The following is a 19,004-nucleotide window of genomic DNA, read 5'->3' on the forward strand; positions in this document are numbered from 1 at the left end:
GACATACACAGACTATGTGTTTAATGGATTCAGAGGAACAGCAGCACATCCTGCATTTAATACTATTGTCAGAACAATGCCATTCAGGAAGGTTCTTCAAAAAAGGCCATTCACCCATCCTCAGTGCTAAAAAAATGTGTTTCCAGTAAAGTGGAAACGTGCTTGCTAAGTAGGGTGACTCAACACCTGGTTTAAAATTGGAAAGCACTGCCCATCGTGCTTCCTCTTTGATATTATTGCCCTGTCAGAATGAAAGGACCAGTGCCAGACGCTCTTCTTGATGATCGCCTTTAGGGCCGGCTGTGATGGATTTGTTCCCCAGAATTCCTTAACGCCAAGTAATTGTAGGCTGTGATACAAATGATGTCGATATTTCTGGCTAGTAGGGCTTTTCGATATTTCCTTCCAAAGTCTGGCCTCCTAGGAGCCCTCCCGGGTGTGGCGCAATCTGTTGCAAACCTTTATAAACGTGCCAGTCTTCATGCCATGATGGTCTACTAGGCCTAATTTGAGATGGACTTGGGCTGGCGAAGCTGATTTTGGCAGGCGGAAAGCACGTTTATAAATTTTGATGGTTAGGTTGTTCAATAAAGTGCTTGTTGAGCCCCTCATGATCTTGTGCCTGTATGACAAAGAATTAGTTATCTTTGTCTTCATCACTTTGAGCATTGGGGTGAGACTTGGGCCAAGTAGCTGTTTTGACCGTTTCGTAGCGGTGGCCTCTAGTGACAAAGCTTTGGCCTTTAATGCTTCTTTCTGCTTGATGAATGAACATCTAGGAACAAGAAAGATTCCCAGGTATTTGTAGGGGGGTGTTGATTTAAGCTTAGCATTGTTGAAATGCCACCCTCAGCGTGACCTCTTGTGCTTCCGAAAAGAAATTGTTTTTGTTTTCACAAGTTCAACTCTAGGGAGTTTCTTGTTGTGTAGGGGAGCAATTCAACGAGTATCTTCTGTATGCCTACTTTAGTTTGGCTTAGCAACACCAAATCGTCGCCACACAGCAGGTTGCTGATGCAGGTTCTGTCTAGTTGAGGGGGGTGGCAGTTAACGCTATCAAGTATTGGGGACACATCCGATATGAACAAGTTAAAAAGGAGAGGGGCCTACACACAGCCTTGTTTGACACCACTATTAGTTCTGATCTTCCTAGAGACGTGGGAGCCTTCACCCAGCTTAATTCTAATCCATGTTTTCGAGTGGAGTTGGACTATAGAATGTAGAAGGGTCGGTGGTATGCCCCAGGACTCTAGTCTGTGGAGAGTACTTCCATCGGACTTCAACAGTATCAACCATAGTGAAAAGTGAACAAATCTGAACCCAGGTGTTATTGCCTAATTTCCCTCCTCGATTCTTCAGCTAAATTGATGGGCAAGGTTCTTATGGAGAGATTGGAAGATTGGGCAGAGAGTAATTCCATTATTTCTGATGTGCAGTTTGGGTTTAGGAGAACTCAGGGGAATTAATTATTGGGAATATACCAAAGCTAAGTCAGGTTCCCTTTTTCTTCGTTTGACTGATGTCAGTAATGCCTTGGACTTGGTTGACCATACTCTACTCTGGACCACAATGATTGTCACCGCTAGGAACATAGGGCCAAATGTAGCAAACAATTTTGCATTCCACAAATGGCCGATTCGCAGAATCGGCCCATTTGCAGAAGAACAAAAAGGCAAATCATATTTTGAGATTCGGTAACCTGTTGCCAAATTGCAAAATTAGTTTATGATTCGTATTTGGAAAGGGGAGTGTTTTGGACTTCCCTTCCAAATACCAAATCGTAATGATATTTATGAATGTTTTGTGACTGTGAATGCAGTCGCAAAATATTTGCATTTTACCACCATCTTCAAGTTGGTGGAAACCCATGTGCAAATGGGAAGGGGTCCTCAAGGGATCCCTTCCCCTTTGGGAATGGTGGTGAAAATGTTTCTTGAGAGCATGCAGTGGTCCCACGGACCACTGCCTGCTCTGAAAAAATGAAGTGAAAACTTTTCATTTTTCTTTTTTAATCGCAATCGGTTTTCCCTTAAGGCAAACAGGCTGCATTTAAAAACACTTATTACTTTATTGTAAAGCAATCATCGACATGGTGGTCTGCTGGCCTCAGCAGACCAAAATTCCAGTGATTTCAGCAATTCCTAGGGGGTCACAAATTGCGACCTACCTCATTAATATTAATGAGGTAGGTTGATTTGCGACCCCTTAGGGATTGCTAAATGAAACTCTTGGAGTTTCATAGATTCGAATAGTGAATACCAAATTGTGATTCACAAGAAATCACAATTCGGTCATTGTTATTCCTAACGTTGATACATGTGGCCCATAATTAGCACATTTTTATAGAAATCTCTCTGGGACGATGCGGTATGGCCCTAATGGGGAATGTTCCACCTCACTTAAAATCAAGAGGGGTATTAGACAGGGCTGCATATTACCACAGCTCTTCTTTTCACTTTTTATTAGTGGGGTAGTTGACTCACTTCAGACAGTTCAGGCCTATGCCCCTGTTGTGGGTAGACGCCCTGTATCAATGTTATTGTATGCCAACTACGCTGTCCTACTATCTAGGACACATGCCAGCTTAAAAAAATTGATGGACACCTTTGGGCACTTCATGGATTCTAGGAAGATGAAAATCAATAAGACAAAGACCTTTTTGATAGTATGTGTGGAAAATGCAGAAACATAAGACATTTTATATCGAGGGATTCCCTATTGGTAATGTCAATTCCTTCTCCTATCTAGGGATTTTATTCACGGGCAGTGGATCCTGGGTTCAACAAGTTTTAAGCACATAAATGAAATTGAGCAGAGTTTGTGAGGGAGTAATCAGGTTTCCTAACAAGATTGGCAGATGCCTAATTAAGGCAATGATTGAAATCTACTAGGTTTGTGGGGTTATGCTCACAACCAACTACTACAGGTGCAAAAGTCCCACTTTCTTAAACATCTGTTGCGTCATCTATATATATAAAAAACAAAGTATGTCCGCTTGTCCTTTATGCATTACTACACCATTCATTCGATCGGCATGAAACTTTGGGAAGTTGTTGAGTACACTCCCAAGAAGGTTTCTGGCAAAAAAAAAAGAGAGAAAAATGTGTTAAATATCGGCCCCCCGGCACCCCAGGGGCCTCATAATCTTTCCAATACTGAACGTTTACAGTTTCCGGTACGACTCGCTTTTGCAATGACCATCAACAAAGAACAAGGACAATCACTGCAAGTGTGTGGACTAGATTTGGAGAATCCGTGCTTCTCACATGGACAACTGTATGTGGCCAGCTCACGCGTCGGAAAACCTTCTGATTTATTCGTCTACGCACCAGACGGAAAAACAAAAAATATCGTGTATCCACAAGCACTCCAATAAAAAAACAGAAATAAAACAACACTTTGAAATGTTTTCCATATTAAAATGAATAAGTTTCAATGAAAATGACACAATGTAAATTGAATGTTATCATAACAAGTTTCCTTAAATTTCCTTTCTTCTGAGATCGCAGCAACGCGCGATGGGTAATCTAGTCCTTTATAATACATAAAGAGGCTGAGATACATATTTTAGAGGATACACTAGCTCTAAAACCCTCTTTACGTTGGTACTCTATATGGTTGAAAACAGAAACAAATTTTACAAAGTCAATTATAACTGACTGTTTAGCTCTTGACCATGCACTCGAAATACCCTGGCTGTCTTATATAAAAGTTTTTTATAAGCTCCTGTTAGACCTACCTATTGTGACCAACCCTGCAAGCTGTTTCTCCCTGGAAAAAAACATTGTTAAGAGCACCTTTCTGAATTACAGAAAGGAGCATAGAACACTTGAAGAATTTAAGAAACATACTGTAGTTCTATATGGAATCACCTTTCTGACCACATACGGTTCGAACCCAATTATTTGATTTTCAGAAAACATTGTAAAACTTTCCTTTTTCCTTGATCTGCTTATAGCTTAAGGGCGACACTGATAGCGCTGGGATGCCCTCCGGTAACCACGCGCTTTACAAATGCCTTTCTCATTTCATTTAATTTCATTTCATTTCATATGTATCAAATAATTTGTTGGAGGAATGTCTGCATTATTAGACCTGGGTGACTAACACCCAACACTGTTTCGTGTTAAACAGACTACGGCTGGGTACTGTACACCATTTGGTCGCCTTCCCTGAAATGAAAAAGCATTCATCAGCCACTATACCCTGTCCTTGCTATGGTATCTCAGCACAAAGCACACAGCACTGTATGCTATTTTGTAGTTCTTATGAATGTTTGAAGAAATACTACTTAAAAATACTTTTTCTTGAGAATAACATCAGGCACTACAGAATTGCTTTGAAAAGTATATTTGCATTAATGAAACCTTTGGTCTGTCTAAGAGTTTGGCTTTATATTTGGGCTGCTATACCTCTCAGGCAAAGCATAGTACTGTAATGTATTTCATGTGGTTTTCAAGTTATTTTTATATCATATTATTTATATAATTTAATATTGTGGTATCCCAATATATTTTAATATTGTGGTGTACCTATGAATTCTTATGACAAATGCTTTTTCTAAGTACTTTTATGACCATTTTGTATTGTGCCAAAGAAAGTTAAAGAGATCGATTCATTTATGTCAATGCTCATATTTAAATTATAAAGATAGCATTTAGATGGCAATATTGTCATATATTTTAATAGAGAATACATAATTAATTACTGCTTTATCATAGCCCGATACTGGTGGGTGCCTGTTGGCCCTCTGCGACTGTCGGAGTCACACCCGATAACGGATGAATCTTTCAAAGACAGAGATTCTGGATGTCAGAAGTATTTGTAGCAATATTACACAGATTGATCGTCCATCGTGCGCCCATCATTGCCCACTACTGTTGTAAGAAACAATGGTTGGTTCAGGGCACCCCATTTGTCCACTACTGTGAAATCTGGTTTTTACTTCTCAAATCCCTGAAGAAGAGTGTCCTCAATTTTCACTATTCTAAGAACCATTAAGCCCCTGTTGCACTGGTTAGGTACACGTTTACCACATCCACTTAGGTCACCAAAACGACCTTATGAGATGGCTGTGAGCCCTTCAGAAAGTTTGAGCAAAGCCTTCAACTATACCAGGAAGGGCTTTATTCCCTCTGACACGTTGTAGATGTCTGTGGTGAAGTGATCCATTTTAAAGGGGCCAGTTAGTTAAAGTTAAAAGCTTGTCCACATCCTTTAATGTATTCCATCAACAATTATTTATTTTATTTGATGACCTCTATTTGGCTTGTAAAACCTATTTTGACATCATGCACCAGACAGCCCATTTAATTTCTTGTACATGGTCCCCTTGGCATTGCCCCGGATGTGTCATCCATTTCTGCCAGAAAGTATCTTTAAGTACACACTGTTCAGCAGCAGCCTCCATGATTAGTATACGATGATACTGTAAATATAGAATTGGCAGTCATTCTTTTTCAGTTTTACTCTTAATGCACTGCCATTCATGTGACATAAGCTACATAGCTTATCTACAATAGAACATTGGAATGTTGGGAGCTGTGAACAAAGGCCTCACGGAGCCCAAGGGGATTTTAATCCCCTCAGGCTCCATGAGACCTTTGTTTTATTTGTTAGAATATTCTGCCCTCTAGTGACGGAGTTTTCTAATAGCCTTACAGCCCTCTGTAGCTAGGCTATACTGGCATTAAAGACCCGCTCCCTTGTTAAAGGCCTGAGCCGAAGCCGTTACTGGCAGGTATAGCCTGCTACAGTGGGCTATCAGGCTATATTAGAACCAGAGAAAAACTGATTTTCCATCAATAAATAAAAATGATAACACCGAGTGCCACATTTAATTAAAAATAGCACTAACAATTGCTGTGCTGCATTGCACAAGGATGGAGAGACCGTTGCAGAGCCGTATCGAAGATATGACACTGCTGCTCTTTTTTTCAGCATTGGCACAGAAATAGTGCTATACACACACCATTGCACCATAGTGCAAAGGTATGTGCATGATGTGTACCATAGGTTTTGTATAGGAAGGACACCTTTCCAGAACAAAATTAAATGATTAGTTTAACTTTTCACACATTAGCTGTGCACTGTATAGTGCAACACACATCCAATGCAAGAAAAATATTTCTCGATGTTAGCTTCTGCCTCACGGTGGAGTTATTTTTTGGCCCCAGTCCCTGTCTACCTAAGTCAATAAACATGGCTTTGTATCAACAACCATGAGTGGTAGCATGCAAATGCCCATTTCCCTGCCGTGGGATGGCTCATGATGCAAAGTAGCATAAAGCAATATTTGAGCTACTTTTTTGGCTACTTTCCAGCAAAAAAGGTTTTGTGCTAGAAAGTAAGAAAGTAATCATTTTAGCAACACTTTGCAATGCTTGACATCGCTTTCTGTAACTTTGTGGTGGCACACGGGTTGATGAATCTGCCCCTGATTTACTCCAGCAGCACACATTAAAATAATGGAGTATTTTTATATAGCACTTCATATTGCACTTCTGCCATTTCTACATGGTGTACATAACAACAGTTGCCACGACCCAACTTAATGGTACTAAATTTGCCGACCTTACAATGATGAAAGGCTGAGCTGACCTATGAAGGGTTGAAATTTATGACAAGCATGTCGTAACTGATGTGAGTGCTTACCTCGTTCCATCTTGTCACCAAGAGAACAACTTAAACTTGGACAATATTAGGTACTGAGCAACATGAAAAGAATAGCAAGATGGATAACCATTGAGTGTAATCAAAAATCACCACAAACAGAAACAAATATACAATAAAGATGTACAAATGCCCAAAACGTGTAAAATTACAAAAACTACACAGAGAGAATATTATGATGCAATTCAGTAATCATACAAATCTGGTATATCCAATTCCACATGGCAGCAATATTTCCAACAAGCTAAATACTTGTATCTGCAAATGGCGCGATAGATTTGACAGTAACATATTTGCTCGATAAATTCTGACACAACCTTAAATTTAAAGTGCAAGCTTTAGTAATGAACAAGGACTTAAAAGTACCTTTTTGACAGTAATGATTCCTTCTTGAGTGTCTTTGTCCGTGACGATATCGAACAAGTCGGCTCCGCCTCCGTCAGTGATGCTGTACTCGATCTCAGCATTTTTCCCTAGGTCAATGTCGTTGGCTTTTATTCTACCAATAGCCGTCCCGATGGCAGCGGATTCTGGTGCAGTGAATTGGTAAGTACCTGAAAAGAAAATTGTCATGTCACTTACGACACTAAATATGTCGTACTAACATATATAGTTTTAAATATAGTTTGTATTCACCTAAAAGCTGGGAGAAAAAAATACATTCGTGAGTGGTAAATCGAAGAATACACGTTTCTAGTACAAACCTCTTTAAATCTGTAGACAGACACTTTAAATAACACAAACATATGTTTGCTATTATAAGAAGTAGCGAGGATAAATGAATACCTCTTCCGCCTTTCTGGACAAATAAATGTAGGGAGCAGTAGGCTGTTTGTTGTTGTACATCCAAAATGGCGACGCTGGTTCCATGTACCTGAGCAGTGGATAATAGTTTGATCACTTGAAGACAGACCCACATTGGTAAAGACATAGGGGCATATGTACAAGCACCTATCGCCACGGGAACGTCACTTTTGATGACTTTCCCATGGCGATAGGGGCCTTCCCTTATGTACAAGGCAGCGTTCAGCCACTTGACATGGCTTAATGCTGCCTTGTACATAAGGCTCCCTTTCACGCTATGTTTAGCGTGAAAGGGGCGTGCAGTGGGTGTTGTAGTGGGCGTTCCACCGCAACACCCATTGTATTTGACGCTGCCACTTATGTACAAGGGTGGCGTACATAGGAGGCAGTGCCAAACTTAAGAACAGGAAAACCATGGTCTTAACGTGGCGAAACAAGGAGAAATGCATTATTTCTCCTCGTTTTAGCTTTTTCTATGTGTGCTGCCTTGTGCAGCACACATGGTAAAAGCAAAATGTCAATGTTTGTTTATGTACAGGAAGGTGTCCCTTCCTGTACATAAACAAACCTTTTTAAAAATGCCATTTTGTAACTTTCATGTGTGCTGCATGAAGCAGCATACATGAAAGTTACAAAATGGCATTTTAGGATTGGCTATGTGCCGGAAGGGACACCTTCCTACACATAACCAATCCTCCCCTGCCCTCAGACACCCTTGCACGGGTGCCTGCCTTGGTGCTAAGTTGTGAAACTTAGCGCCATCGCAGGGGGAAATGCAAGGCTGCAACACATTCTTGTAAATATGGTGCAGCCTTGCGTTTCCGAAGTCGTGGAGCGTGTTGTTAAGCCCCGGTGGCTAATGACACGCTCCGCCACTTCGTCGTACATATGGCTCATAGGAAGGAATGTGTGCGAGTTCAGAAGCAGGCCATTACAGTCTCTGCTCGAAACATCAGTGAAGATGATCCCATGGAAGTGATACATGAAGCATGATTGATTGTAAATTAAACCAGTCCTAAATACAGTGTAAGTTTTTTAAGGAGTATTTTGGGGAATATTTATCAAAGGTTTTGCATCGCCCTTGCGCCACACAAAGGGGTGCAGTGTGGTGCAAAACCTACAATGAGATTTACCAAGCCATGCAAGGAAACCACGCAGGGCCACATTGCGTGGCCCTGTGTACCTTGGTAAATCTGGAGTAATGCCTCGGTTACTTACCAGTATCTTCATTACTCTGAGTCCTGGTCTTGCCTGACACAGTCCTTTCACCCAAGATTTATCTCCAACTGCAGAACATATTCTAGCTGACAAAAATAATTCCCCTAAGATGGCCGCCATTTATCCAGCCATCCCATAAAGGGGAAACAGTGACATGCCTTCCTGTGGAAAGACCAAGCAAAGTAAAAACACAACATAAAGCATAAACAAAACATAATCAATCCCACCTATGGGAGCGAGGACGGGAACCAGACTGTATCAGGGAAGATCTGGACTCGGAGTATTGAATATTACCGGTAAGTAAACAGGGCATTGGTTCCTCAAGTGTCTTCTCTGATGCAGTCCTTATACACAAGATCATGCCCAAGTATCAAGATTGATTATATAACTCAAAAATACAAGGGGGGCAGGGCACACTGTAATTATGCAAACAAACGAAAATTTAATACAGGCATGAACAATGGGAACATAAAGAACTCAAAACAGAACAGAAAACAGATTCACCAAAAGAAGAAGAAAAATATCCGCCCCACTGAATCCGGTAATAATCAAGGAAAGAATGGGGAGAACTCCAGGTAGCCGCCGCACAAACATCCGTCAAAGAAACCCCCCAAAAAGAGGCCCACAAAGCAGACACACCACAAGTAGATGGACCGTGAACCAGGGGAGGAACCTGAAGCTGAGCAATTTTATAAGCTTTCACAATCAACATACTTAATCCACCTAGAAATAGAAGAGGTGGAAGGAGTGGAACTCTTAGTCCACAACCCAAAAGTAACGAACCAGGCATCCACATTACGAAAGGAAAAAGTCTGTTCCAAGTAAATCAATAAAGCTCCATGCAAATCCAAAGTGCGTAAGTTCAACAGCACAGGAAGGACAATATCTGAATCAGTGTGAAAACTAGACACAACCATAGGCAAAAAGCTGAACTAGGTCAGAGAATCATCTTATCCTCCAGCAACCTAATAAATGGAGCTACTGATAATGATCCTCGATCTCACAAACCCTTCCACCTGAACAAACAGCCACAAGAAAAAACACATTTTGAGTGAGAAGTTTCAAGTCCACTGACTACAAAGGTTCAAAAAGTGTGGACGTTAGAGCTGAAGGACTAATGGCAAGTTCAAAGAAGGAATAGGGGATCAAATAGGGCACAGAAAAAAAATAACTATGCAGCAGCTTAGAAATGGAAGAATGTAGTCTAGCAAACCCTGTTCACCTAACCACCTAGACTGCAGCCCACTGAGCCCTGATGTTAGAAACAGCGAGGCAAAGGACAAAACCCTCTTGCAAGAAATCAAGAATCCTCAAGGGATCACCGTGAATAGGATCCAAATCATGTGCCACACACCTCCTCTCCATATTGCATATATAGCGGACATAAGACTTCCTTGTAGCAGGAGGGTCTGCCAAGTAAATTACATCTGCCACTTCCGTAGAACAACACTGCTGAATAAGAGCTAACCTTTCAGCAACTACTCAGCCAGGCTCGGACACCTAAGCATGGCTGCTGAGAAGAATGGAAGGGACAACAGAGAGACTGAAGAGGAAACATTGAGGCAGGAGTGACAGCTATAAGTAATATCTGAGAGTACTAAGGCCTTCTCATCCATTTTGGAGCCACCAGAATGACTGTTGCCTGGACCTTCTGGGTTTTCTGCAGGACTTCTGGAAGAAGAGGAATTGGCGGAAAACAATACAGGAGAGCGGCTGGCCACCTGAACAACAGAGCATCCACCCCATGCCAATGTTAAGGACAACAGGGAACATAACTGGGGCAGATGCACATTCTCCTCTGTTGCAAAAAAGGTCCAACAATGGAACTTCAACACCTGAAAACCTGCTCTCGAAAAACGTCAGATATTGGGACACTGATCAAGGAAACCTCCTGCTCACCTGGCCCATTCCCTCTCCCCTGAAGACAAACAGCCTTCAAGGATAGGATATTGAGCACTGGCCACAAACACATCTCTTGAGCCAGATAAAATAGGCAGGAACCATTCCCCCCTGCCAATTCAGGTACAATCTCACTACTTACAGTCTGTGTGGACACAGACAGCCTGACCCCCATGTCAAAGGAAGGAAAAACAGCAAAGCCTTCAGAATGACTGCCAGTTCCCACTAGTTGGAGTAACAGTGGCACCTCTCTGCCTGCCCTCCCTTGAGCTGAAGCAGTGCTCAGTTCTGCCCCCCAGCCAAACTTGCTGGCATCTGTGGAGAGCACCACCAGGACCTGAGGATCCAAGACAACCTCCTTGATCTGAGAGTCTGGTTGCAACCACCAATGGAGAGCCAGTCAGACCTCTGCCGTCACTGGAATTAACGTCTCATACATTGGAGATTGAGGGAGACAATGAGCCAAGAGATGGTGCCTCAGAGGATACAAATGCACCTTGCTCCAAAGCACAGTGTACAAGTATGCCATCTCTCCCTGACTTCTCAACCAAATCCTGGCAGAGGCTGAAGTCAAGGCCAACAGATCTTGATGATGCATAATTAACCGGAGGCATCTCTTTTCCGAGAGGAACACCTCTCAGCTCTCCATGCAGAACCTGGTTACTAGAAATGGCAAAGTCTGAGTTGGGTGTGAACGTCACTTTGCATTATTCAACAGGAACACACAAGTCAGAAGCAGATTGCACACTTCCTTGACACTGGCTTGAGCCTAGGAAAAACAAGAAGAGGAAATTAGCCAATCATTGAGGTAAGGGAAAAGGTTAATACATTTACCACGCAAGATACCCACCAATGGTGCTAGCAACTTGGTGAAAACCCTCAGTACAGAGGTTAGGTCAAAGGAAAGAATCCTGAATTGAAAGTGCCGTCCGCCAACAGCAAGCTGAAGGTAGCAATGGTGAGGAAGAACAAACGTCTCTTGCAGATATGCATCCATCATATCTAGTGATGCCAGAAAATCCCCTTAGATCAGGAAAGGAAATATGGATTGCAGGGTGACCATCTTGAAAGGCTGATGAACCAGGAACCAATTCAGGGCTTTCAAATCCAACACTGATTGAAAATCTCCTGATGGCTTCTGCACCAAAAAGAGAATGGAATAAAAGCTTTCTATTCTCTCTGGAGTAGGAACTGGAACCACCGCAGATATTTCCACCAATATTTGAGTACCATCCAACAAAGCCTGACACTTCACTAAATATCGATGAAGAGGCGTTGACTTGAGGAAAGTGTGAGGTACGACTGAAAACTCTAGGTGGAAACCCTTTGAAACTAACTTGAGCGCCCACTGATCTGGGACAGAATGCTGACAAACCTCCCTGAAAAACAGGAGCCGACCACCCACTGGTGGTAAACCTTGATAGTCATGCATTAGGAGAGGGTTGTGGGTGGAAACACCAACTTCTAGCTGGAACCAGGGTTTATCAGCAACTGGGCCAGGACCCTAACCCCAAAAGGCCTGATATGCCCCGTTAGCAGGAGGAGGAAAGGCCTTCTTGGAACCAAACCCCCTACACTGGAAAGCAGACCAACAAGAGCCAGCAATTTTTTGTTCTCTGCAGTCTTTTTGACCTGAGCTTCTAACTGCTGCCCAAGCAATTTAGTACCATCAAAGGGCATTTTTTTCTTAGTGGTATTCTGGGCCAGTCTTCCAATACTGCATCGAAAGCTTGCGCAATGCCACCATTAAATCTCCAGATGCAGTCAGTGATACACACAGATTATCAAACGACAGGTCTGACTAACATCAAACCTCCTATTCCATCACACTCAACAGGGCAGAAGGATCCTCACTACCCTTCAACTGATCAGCCAGGGATTGGAAATCCTTAAGTAATAGTTGCTCAGCATAATTAGAATAGATATGCACACGAATACCAAAATTTGTAGCTGCATAAGAGCACTTAAAAGCAGTCTCTACCTATTGGCCAATGCATCCAGAGGCAAGGAGTCACCCGAAATAACACTACTGTGGGTTGTAAGCCCAGCCATGTTGTTACGCACCTTAACTATAGGTGGAAACTTCTCTGCTAAGTTCTCCACAGGGTACGTTTTAGAGAGAAAACAATAAAAAGTGTTCTTGTCCACCTTCCTCCATTTATGAATGGCCAAATGGAGTGGGACTGATTCAGGCTCAGCACTATGATATTTTGCAAAACATCCTCCTTCTCAACTACAGTTGGAGCAGGACCAGAAGGGCGAAATTTTGTCGTAGATGGAGCAACAAAGTAGACAGCTTTTCCCCATGGAGAAAACGTCACCTTCTACCCTTCTCCACACCATTCTCAGCTGGATCCACCACATTAGGTTCCACAAGCTGAGGAATTTTAGGAGGGACAGGACAGTCATGTTTAGGCAAAGCTTTACCTATCATGACGTTTAACTCCTCCATTGAAGGTATATATACGCTGGGGGCGTGAGAAACCCTGGGGGCGTGTGCTACGTTCCGCCCTTCATGCCATGTGGGTCGTACATTAATCAGAAGATCGTCTGCTGTGGCCGTGTGCTGGGGGCATGACAAACGCGTAGAGCTGGAGACCTGGTAAGTAACATTACTGCAGCCTCTCCTGTGCGCTGTTACTGAACTCTCTAATTCAACGAAATTAGACGTGCCTGCTACCATCAACCAGGGCTCTAGCCAGGCTCCAGCGGCGGATCAGTACACTAATTACATGCGCCTGATAACATCAACCAGGGCTGCAGCTGGGCCTCAAGCGGGAGAACAAGCGCCTGCTAACATCAAACAGGCCTGCATCTGGGCCTCAAGCAGGGGAACACGCAAATGAGCGTGTCTGCGGGGACAATTACTGCAGCCTCTCCTACTCGCTGTCACTGAACTCTATCATTAAACGGATTTACTCGTGGCTGATAACTCTCTTATTCAACGACATTACACGCGCCTGCTAACATCAACCAGGGCTGTAGCCGGGCTCAGGCGGTGGATCACTACATCAATTACACGTGCCTGTTAACATCAACCAGGGCTGCAGCTGGCCCTTCTCCGTCCCTATTCTAATGACACAAAAAATGTTGTCTACCGCGAGATTTTAAGATAAATTGGCCTTGCCAAATACACACATTACACACATTCTATTTCATACCCCGACAACGTCGGGACGGGCTGCTAGTATCCATATAACAAGGAACAAACTAAAGATATCAAAAGAATAAAAATTAACTTACTCTACCAACGTACAGCCAGCTAGGCTAATACAGAAGAAATAAAACAACAGGAAGTGATGTCACTGTTTCCCCTTTATGGGATGGCTCGGCAAATGACCATCTTAGGGGTATGTTTAACTACTCGAGGAGTGAGTCCTTAATGCAGAACAGTTGTTGGAGGATATAAATGCACAGTGGGTTCGGCCGTGGAGGATCGCACCGCCCTGACAAACTCATAAAGGATCTGGCAGTTCTGAACTTGATCGGAATTTGAAATCGGCACAAGTTAATTTAAAATTGAGTAACTGGAATGCTAATCTGAGGCACACTGGAGGGCGTAAGACTTGTCCTTGTAAAGCTTTGAAAGCACATAAAACCCACTGGAGGGTAGAAAATGGCGAAAAAGTAAATACAAGCTCCGACGTGCACCTGAATAAAATCCAGGGGCCAATAAAAGGAGCAAGTACGCAGGGAACTGTGGGAGCGGATTATTGATGTGTTTTCAAATGCCTCTGACGAAGGAGCAAGAATGCTCGGAAACGCGTAAGGCAGGAGGACCTTAAAGATCGGACTAGGATGCCAGTTTCTTTAAATAAATGGTTTGTTTATCACCAACTCAAGGAGTGCGTCCTTAATTGCAGAACAGTTGTTGGAGGATATATATATATATATATCTCGGGTGGAAGGACTAGGTCAGAAAAGACAGGTAATGCAAGGCAGTGCGAGTCGCTGTCCCGTTACTCTGCCCAAGGGAGACATTCTATGGGTGGAAGCTGGGTGTTCCTATGCATTTACCCATGGATTCTGAAGCATTCCCAGGTTTACCAATACTGGTAGATCTGGGAATGAACAAGAATAGTACGCCTTCTCAGGGGAGGCGTTATCAGGGAAATATCTTTATTTCTGCTCGTTGTTTCCTCTTTCTAAGTGAGCTGCATTCTACAGTACACATAGAAAAAGGAAAAATCCTTAGAGGATAGCATTTGTGCACCAAGGTGTCACTATTGTTCCTCTATCAATAATCACCTATTAGATTGTAGAGACATTCCAGTCACACAAAGGAGGTGCAATGGCGCTCTTGTTTGTATTGTCAATAGCTTACTGGCATATTTGTAAGCATTATTTTATTCCGAAAGCCACTTATTTCTACTGAATTTAAGTGTAGCTGGGTTCGCATGTTTTACAATTTGTATTGTATCCAATATATAATATTTAGTTTGACTGTATTTATCACAATACAAATACATTGTGCACGTGATTCGTTGACTATAAATATTTAGGTCCATGTCATTAACATTTTGGTACAAATAGGTGTGGGGTACTCTTGCACCTCTGCCGACTGACTCCTTAATTTCAAGACTGAACCAAGATTTACTGGACCAACTATTTGGGCCTTGATTCACTAAGTTTTTGTCACGAGTAGGTGTGACACACCCTTGCTGTATGTACTCCAGGCTAACTCTCGAAGGAACAAGCCAGCAGTCAAATCAACATCATGTTAAAGGGGCATAATATCTTGAAATACATCAGCTTTTCCACAGAAACAAGGACATTTATTTCAAGTGCAGCACTATTATCACAGATCAAAAACGTTCTACTTGAGTTGCACCCCAGGCGACATAGATGCCATTAATATAAGCACAACCTTGCATTTCCGCTTCGTCCTTCAAGTTCTCTCTCTGTGAACTACACCACCTTCCACTGTGAATCTCTAAATATCTGGTCTGTTTTTACTGCTGCAAGATGAATTACTCCACTCCCGCCCTTACTTTGAACTGCATATAAACAGAGATCAACTTCTTAAAAGAAAACCGTGTTCATTTCGAATGGCTTTGAGAGAAAGTGGATTCTTCCATTCACAGAAGAAACTCCTTAACTTCAAATATGCTCAACACGCAAATTTCTGGCGGGGAAGGGGTAATTACGGGGCTGTGGGAAAGGTCTTGTTTGCCCATTAACCTCTGCAGATTGGGAGAGAGTTTTCACTGGTGTTCATTCATACTGGGATATAAAGGCCCCAGACAGCAATGGTGGGTCGAGAAAGGATGGATGGCGGGACTGTTTCATGACTTTGTGATCGTGTCACCCATTAGAGTGGTGCTCAAGAAATAGAAAGGACAGTTTTGACTGATACAACATCCATCATGGGCAGAGGGGAACACAGTGAACAATTTCATGAGAGAGGACACTGCCACAGTCTCTTATTCCTCTATGGACATTACAATGGTCCTGATGTAGCAGACTGGATGGCGGAAAGACATGGCCAAGAGCAATATCAAATCGACTTTTCAGCTTTTTTAGGTAAACCCGGAGGATTTCCAGTTGTTGGCTGTACAATTTGAAGGCCTATGGTATGTGGACAAGGCTCTGCCTATGGGATGTTCAATCTCATGCGCACTGTTTGAGCACTTTAGCTCATTCTTACAATGGCACAAAATGCAGGAGGCACACATAGGTGACACATTACCTAGATGATTTCTTATTTTTTGGTCGACCCAGCACTGCGGACTGCCAGCAGCAGTTGGTAAGGTTCCAGGAGCTCATGGTAGACATAGGAGTGCCATTGGACCTTGAAAAGACCATGGACCCTAGTACAATCCTGTCGTTACAGGGCATCAAACTTGATTTGGTGGCTATAGAAGCACGCTTACCATTGGAAAAGAAAGTGGCCATTCACATTTTGTTTGACCCCATGCTGGCTAAAGAGAACGTGACAGTTTGTGAGGTAAAGGTGCTATTGGGCCATTTGAACTTTGCATGCATGGTGGTTAGGGTAGGCTGGACCTTTTGTAGGTGACTGGGTTTGTTTCTGTCATCATCATGTGCAACTGTCAGCAGGTAGGAGGGAGGATTTGCACATGTGGCCACGTTTTTTGGAAGACTACAGTGGTGTCCTGTTAGCAGCCCCCCAGGAGTGCAAGTTGGATATGCAAATCTTTTCTGATGCTGCAGGCAGCATAGGATTTTGCTTGTACTAGCAAGGTAGGTGGCCTGACCATTGGAAACAAGGAGGTCGGAGCATTGTGTTCCTCAAATTCTTTCCACTGATAGTGGCCTTAAGGCTGTGGGGAAAGAGTTGGAGCACAAGAAAGTTCAGTTCAGGGTGAACAATATGGCAGTGGTACACATTATTAACAGGCAGTCAGACAGAGAGGCACAGGTACTGAAGTTGTTGCGAGTTTTCGTTTTGAGCTGTTTGAGGAATTACATTTTGTTCAGGGTGAAACATGTATGTGGAGGGGACAATGACATAGCGGATGCTTTGTGGGAGAGGTTCCATAGACTGGACATGTAGGCGAACGGGGCCAAGACACCAATGCCGGCGGGATTGCAGGCAGAAGGAGATGGAGGATGTTCCAACTGGTGGCAGAGTCCACAAGGTGTTTATACACCCAAGCGTGGCGGGACTTCGTAAGCAGTGGTGTGGGAGGGAGACCCATGGGCTCGGCCAGGGATGAAGATGTTCTCCCCTTACCTCCCAAATCTTAATTGGGTTTCTAGTGTTTCTTTCTCTACCTGTGGTTTGTTTGTCGGTACAGGTGCACAAGGGATGCTTTTTTGTTAATTGTTGTCACTGAGACAGTTGCAATGTGGCCAGCAAATAATTTGCCACCATTTTTGAGAAGTTATTGTTGTTGTCATGTAGAGAATTAGGACAAATGGGGAGGTGTCACTAAGGACACACAAGGTTAAGGTAGGAGATTAAATATATAATGTAAACAGTTAAGGTAGTTAGATGTTATTAGATGCGGGTTACGTGGTAAGGGGATTTGAAGGTCATTTTACAAAGTGCAGCATGGTAGGACTTAGATATGTGCAGGATTAATATGTAAGGGAGTGGGATGATTAAGGGTGGGGGTCAGTGGTGGTAGGTAACATGTTGCAAAGCGAGCAATAATTGTGTTCATCAAAGGCCAAGGGTTGTTGATGTAATATGCACATGTGTCAATAAAGCTGCCTTTTTTCACACAAAAATGCTTATGTGGTCTGTGCTGCTCCCCTCTCACTCGATTTGGTACATCGGGCCCTGGGTATTTTTAGCTCTCCAAATAAGAGCTGGCACTGATGCAATGATGATTCATAAGTAGGTAAATTTTGTGTGTGCTCAAATGTGAGATGTAGATGATAAAAAAAAATATTTTTTAATGTACATAAAAATTTCAAGAAAGTGCCCCATTATTAGTTATTGCTCATTCGTAGCAAAATGTTTGTGAACTGTGCACTAAATAATTGGTCTGTTTCATTATGCCGTTTTTCAGAACTATCCTTGCACAGATTGGCGCATAAAACTTGTTTTTGTGCATATCAGATTTACAAAGCTAATTTCTAGGTTGCATATCCTAATCCTGTTCTGAGCACTGCACAGTGGCAGATGATTTCATTCTTCTATTTTTCGAAACTGTGCTACCTACAGCACATACATAAACTCGGAAAATCTGCTAGATAATATATAAAATGCAGATAGCACAACATGAAGACACAAAAAAGCTATTATTGCTATGTGTTTCCAAGCTTTGGGGCATAATATGAACAGGTGCGTTCGTTATGTGTACAGCTGTGCATCTGTTTTTATGTTTTTGCACATTTTATTGCATATAAATTTAACTCAGAATTTTTCAGAGTTAGTTAATGCTGCAGGACACACAGAGAGGCAACCACTGCTCAGTGTTTCTCAGCTGTGTTATCTAGTAGCATATACACGAATTCGGAGACATTCGGAGTTATCTGTATGTACCTTAGGCAAAGTGATCATATCAAAATAGACGTATACCTGTGCCCTACGCTAGTGCTCGTGTGTATAACTCAATGCAAAGCACAAAGTGGCAAAATCTTCAATATTTTCTTGAAAAACTGGCATATATTTAAAGAATTGGTAATGCTACTAGGATTTGTGTCTAATAAGCCCAAGTTAGTCTACCACAAAAGGGTTGACCATAAAGAACAAGCATTGTTCTTTCAGGACTATTTTGATAATTTCCTGAATGTTTGGTATAACGTGATTCATGAGACCGCTCCTATTAGTGGACATTTAGCCCACTCGTGTATTAAATTGCCTGTCACGCTTTCTTTCTATGGTGCCAAACATATGTAAATGAGGTGGTTTATTGCTGGGATATCTAATTTTTGGATTTTGATGAATATAATCCCAAAAACCGTGTAACATTATGTGTAAATGTTTCTATATGAAT

General features: G+C 42.4%; 1 protein-coding gene across 1 annotated transcript in view; it reads right to left on the reverse strand.

Moving 5' to 3' along the window:
* Positions 1-19,004, reverse strand: part of LOC144829104 (cadherin-9-like) — an 836,522-nt gene that overhangs the window by 173,997 nt on the left and 643,521 nt on the right. Inside the window, exon 6 of the mRNA XM_078687908.1 lies at positions 7,039-7,226. Coding sequence (XP_078544034.1) covers positions 7,039-7,226 — 188 coding nt within the window. The remainder of the gene's footprint in view (positions 1-7,038; positions 7,227-19,004) is intronic.

The sequence above is a fragment of the Lissotriton helveticus genome, chromosome 4_1 (genome assembly GCF_964261635.1).
Source record: "Lissotriton helveticus chromosome 4_1, aLisHel1.1, whole genome shotgun sequence".
NCBI classification, from domain to species: Eukaryota; Metazoa; Chordata; class Amphibia; order Caudata; family Salamandridae; genus Lissotriton; species Lissotriton helveticus.